The 5,065-nt window shown below is 34.6% G+C and overlaps 1 protein-coding gene across 1 annotated transcript in view; it reads left to right on the top strand.

Moving 5' to 3' along the window:
• LOC130586999 (butyrophilin subfamily 2 member A1-like) overlaps positions 1 to 5,064 on the top strand; it is a gene marked incomplete at its 3' end in the record, with an annotated part of 7,211 nt that extends 2,147 nt beyond the window's left edge. Inside the window, 8 exon segments of the mRNA XM_057387949.1 lie at positions 27 to 53; positions 651 to 677; positions 854 to 880; positions 2,246 to 2,272; positions 3,513 to 3,539; positions 4,035 to 4,055; positions 4,152 to 4,178; positions 4,577 to 5,064. Of these exon segments, the coding sequence (XP_057243932.1) occupies positions 27 to 53; positions 651 to 677; positions 854 to 880; positions 2,246 to 2,272; positions 3,513 to 3,539; positions 4,035 to 4,055; positions 4,152 to 4,178; positions 4,577 to 5,064 (671 nt within the window).
• Position 5,065: the final 1 nt, after the last annotated feature.

The raw sequence follows: 5,065 nt of genomic DNA, 5'->3' as shown, positions 1-5,065 counted from the left end.
TCTCCGTGTTTTCTGCCTCTCCACAGGGAACAGCCAGATCATAGCTCGGGAACGTGAGTGAAATTTCTCAAAAAGTCGGAATTTTGGCCAGTGGGACCAACCACGGGGAAATAATTCCAGGTTTTGGGATGTTTTGGGGGGGAGATTCCCAAAAAAAATCAGGATTTTTTGGCTCTAAATGATGGGAAAATCAATCTGTTCTAGAAATAAAATCAGAAATAGAATGGGGAAATAAAAAAAAGAAGTTAAAAAAAATTTAAAACAGAAACATAAATAATAAATTAAAAATCATAACATTAAAACAAATAGAAATAAAAAACTAAAAACCTAATAAAATAGATACAATAATCAAATAAATAAATATCAAAGTATTAAATACAATATAAATAAGAAAAGGAAAAATAGATTCAATAAAATAAAAATAACAAAATAAAATAAAATAAAATAAATAAAATAAATCATAATTATATTTTAAAAATTTAAACCAAAGAAAATAAAATAAATACTCATAAAAATAAAATAACATAAAGTAAAATGAAATGAAATCTTGCAACTCTCAAAAGAGCACAAAAAACCGGCTCCGATATCGGTTTTACAGTGCTCCAGAAATTCTCTGTAATTTACATTTCCTTTCCTTTCCCCATTCCCAGGAAAAGCCCAGCAGGAAATCCAGGAGGGTGAGTGGAAGAAACTGATTTTTCCTGGGGTTTTCTGTCCATAAAAACCACTCAAATCCACCCGAAATTCCCAGAAAATCCCACAGCACCCCCCAGGAGCTCGGGAATCGTTTTGGGTTCTGTTAGTAAAAGCGGAAAAATGGGAATTTTTGACCTCTGATCCCAATTTGTTGCAGAGATCGAGGATCTCAAGGGGGAGCTGGGTAAGAACCGGGATTTATTATTTATGAAAACCAGATTATTTATTAGCATCCAATTAAATTATTAATTAATAGCCTCTAAATAATTATTTTACTCTAATTACTTATTTATGAGCCTTTGATTAATTATTTATTCGATTTCAACCAGTAATTTTTTTACTTAGTAAAATTATTAGATTTAGACTATTTATTGGACTAATTATGTGGTAGACTGAGACTAATTATTATTCTTAAACTATTTATTTGTTAAGCCTATTCTAATTGTTTATTAGGCCAATTATTTATGAGACTCAGACTAATTGTTTATTAGAATAATTATTGCAACCAGGCTATTGGACTTATGCAATTGTTTATGAGACTAATTATTTTTTAGACCCATTCAAATTATTTATCAGCCTCTAATCATTTATGAGACTTATATTAATTATTTACTGGAATTAGGTCAATTATTAAACCCAGACCAATGTTTTATTAGACCAATTAATTATTTATTAGACTTACCCCAATTACTATTTGTTAGATTTAGACAGATCATTTATTAGACTAATTATCTCTTAGACTCATTCTAATTATTTCTTAGACTAATTATTAGACTTAGCCCAACTGTTTATTAGACTTAGAGTATTTTTTAATTAGGGTTGGATTAAAAATTTATTAGACTTATTTGTACTTATTAATCATCTATTAGACTAATTTGTACACTCAGACTAATTTTTTATTAGGCTGAGACCAATTATTTTTTTATTTATTTTTGATTTATTATTATTTATTATTTTAATTATTTGTTAGATTTGGATTAATTATTTCTTGGACTCAGCCTAATTATTTCTCAGATTCAGCCTGATTACCTGACTCTAATTGTTTATTAGACTGAGGCTAATTATTTATAAGACATGGACWAAATATTGATTAGTCCTGGAGTAATTTTTGATTATTGATTTGAGCAGTTAATTATTCTTAGATGAGTTATTTCTGAAAATTAGACCTGTTATTTATTAAAGTTTGACTAATTATTAGACTCGGACTAATTACTTACTAGACTTTTTGTACCTATTATCATGCACCAATTATTTATTACTAGACTAGGACTATTTTTTAGACTGAGATTAATTATTATAATAATTTTAATTATTTATTAGACTTCAACAAAATATTATTATATTTAGGCTAATTATTTATTAGTCTTGGACTAATTATTAGACTAATTACTTATTAGACTCAGGCTAATTATTAGTCCCAGACAAATTAAATTCTTTCCCTTAATCCCAGACTCAATTCCCTCCATTTTTACCCCCAAATTGACCCCAGATTTGGGGACTTTTCCCCCAATTTTCAGCCATTCCTGATTTTTGTTCCTTTCTTTTCCAGAGGAGGAGATGGAAAAATTCCAGAAGGGTAAAAGGATCTTGAGTTTTCCTCCAAATCTTTGATTTTTGGAATAAAATCCAGGGATTTTGATGGAATTCTGAGGGATGGAGCTGGAAAATCCCTTGGGAATCAACATTTCTGTGGATTAATTCTGTAATTAATTAATTCTGCGCAGGATCAAGGGGATAAATCCAGGATTATTTGTGGGAAAGGGATCAAAAAAATTGGGTTAATTTGAATTAATTCTAAATTCCTTTGAAGGCTGCTGCAACTTGATCCTGGATTAATTTTTCCAATATTAAAATAATATTTTGTGTGATTTCCTGGAAATTCTGGGAATATTTGTGTTTCATTCTTAATTAATTCATAAATAATTGCTAAATAGAAGACCTTAACTAATTAATCAGTCATTTCCAATAATTTAAAATTAAACAATCATTAACAAGTAACTGAAATTAAGTCTTAATTATTAATTACAATTTTTAAAATAATTATTAGTAATTAACATGTAATTAATAATTAATTATTAATTAAAATTATTATTATTTCATTCTCTTTGAACAAGCTCCAGCATCTACAAGTCCATTATTTTCTAGCAATTAAGGATAATAATTATTAATAATTAAATATATTTTGTATCGCTATGAGATCTGTATTATTAATGGCAGGTCAAAATCATAATAATTATTTAATAATAATTATTTAATAATAATTAATATCAGATCTTTAAATGTCTCTTATTCTACAAAGTTTAAACATATTATCTCTATTTTATCTCTAACTTACAGATATTTAACACCTAATTACTTATAATCATTATAGGTAATAATCTGGTACAATATTTATAAGCAATTATTTATTTTATACATCTATAAAATAAATTCCATACAATTAAATTTATTATTGATTATGCAATTAAATATTCTACATAAACCACTATAAATATCCTACTCTAATAATAATTATATTAATAGAAAATATTATTGATTTTAATAGTAAATATTAATTCTTTAAATAGTAAACATTCGTTCTATTAATAGCAACTATTCTATTAATATTAGAATTTTCAGTAACAATATTAATATTATTTATATAAATTACATATAAATGAATAATTATAATAAATGTAATAAATAATTAACTCATTAGCTCTCCTATTATCTCTGATATTGATAATTATCTCCAGATCAAAAATATGTGCAAGAAATTCCCACCATTATTCCCATTTCTCATTCCCAAATTCCAATTTCCTTTTCTTCCCTCACAGAAAACCAGAGGATGGTGAAGGATATCGGTGAGGAAATTCYGGGAATTTAGGGAATCTCGGGAATTGGTGGAATTTCTGTGATTTGGGCTCAGGAAAAACATTTGGAGCTGAACGGGGGCTGCTTTTGGGGTGGGACAGGTGGGACAGGTGACAAAGGTGACATGGGGACACCTGGGTGAGGTGACACAAGGACAAGTGACACAGGTGGCACAGGTGACACAGGTGACTCGGGAACACCGGACAGAGGTGGCACAAGTGACACGGGCACACTGGCCCAGGTGACAAAAGTGGCACAGATGTCACAGATGACATGGGCATACCTGGCCCAGGTGACGCAGGTGACTCGGGAACACCTGACACAGGTGGCACAGGTGTCACACACCTGGCCTAGGTGGCACAGGTGACACACACCTGGCTTAGGTGACACAGGTGACACAGGTGTCACCTCCTTGCCCAGGTGACCCAGAGATCCTGTGTCTGGGCCAGATGCTGATGGAATTCCTGGGATTTCTCTCTTTCCAGAGCAGATCCAGGCCCAGCTGGGTAAGTGGMCCYGCCCAGCTCCACTGGCTTTATGCAAATGAGCTGCCCCGTAAATTAATGAGCGTGCTCATTAATTGGTGCTCGTTTTCTGTGCAGATTTCAGACGGGCTCAGAGCCATGCAGGTGAGTCTAGGCCTTCCTCTGGGTGCGGAATTGCTCCTCCTTCTCTTCCTCCTCATCCTCTTCCTCCTCTAACTCCGCCCCATATTTTCCCAAAAATTAGAACTTTGTGCTCTGTATTTTTTTGCATATTCGTTTTGATTTTGAGCATTCTAAGTCATGCCAAAATCCCACCTATTTCATTATTCTATTTCAAACGATGTCAAAATATACCCAGTGATATCAAATGATATCCAACGATAACCTGTGATATTCAACAATATCAAATGATATCAAATGATATCAAATGATATCAAATGATATCCAAAGATATCCTGCGATATTCAACAATATCAAATGATATCAAACGATATCCAGCGGTATCCAATTATACCAACCCTCGCGTTTCCCTCCTTCCCAAGTGCCGCTGACCCTGGATGAGCTCTGCAAACATCCGGACCTGGCGATCCAGGGCAATTCCCGGATCCTCCACGCCCATCCCAGCCCCGAGCCCCATCCCAAGGCCGTGGCCGTGGCCCGGGAAGGCTTTTCCCAAGGGAAGCACTACTGGGAGGTGGAGGTGGGAGACGGATCCCACTGGGAGCTGGGCGTGATCAGCCAGGAAATCCGGGATTGGCTGCAGAATAACGGGATGAGATTCCCGGAGGAGYGGGTGCCGAGTCTGGAGTATTCCCAGGGGGAATTCCGCCTCCCCGGCGGGAAGCTGGAGCGGAATTCCGGGCGCTGCCGCGTGCTCGGGGTTTTCCTGARCCAGGAATCCCGGGAATCCCACACCCTCTCCTTCTTCGACGCCGAGGGGAAGCAGCTGCTGGGATCCCTCCCCTTGAAACTCTCCGGGAATCTCTTCCCGTTCTTCAACCCCGGCTCCGATGGGAAATGTCTGGGGATCC

Source organism: Malurus melanocephalus, unplaced genomic scaffold (assembly GCF_030028575.1).
Source record: "Malurus melanocephalus ecotype Western Australia unplaced genomic scaffold, MMel_1.1 scaffold_1452, whole genome shotgun sequence".
In the NCBI taxonomy this organism is placed as follows: Eukaryota; Metazoa; Chordata; class Aves; order Passeriformes; family Maluridae; genus Malurus; species Malurus melanocephalus.
Note: the sequence above shows the minus strand (reverse complement) of the source record. Positions and strands in the feature narration are given on the sequence as shown.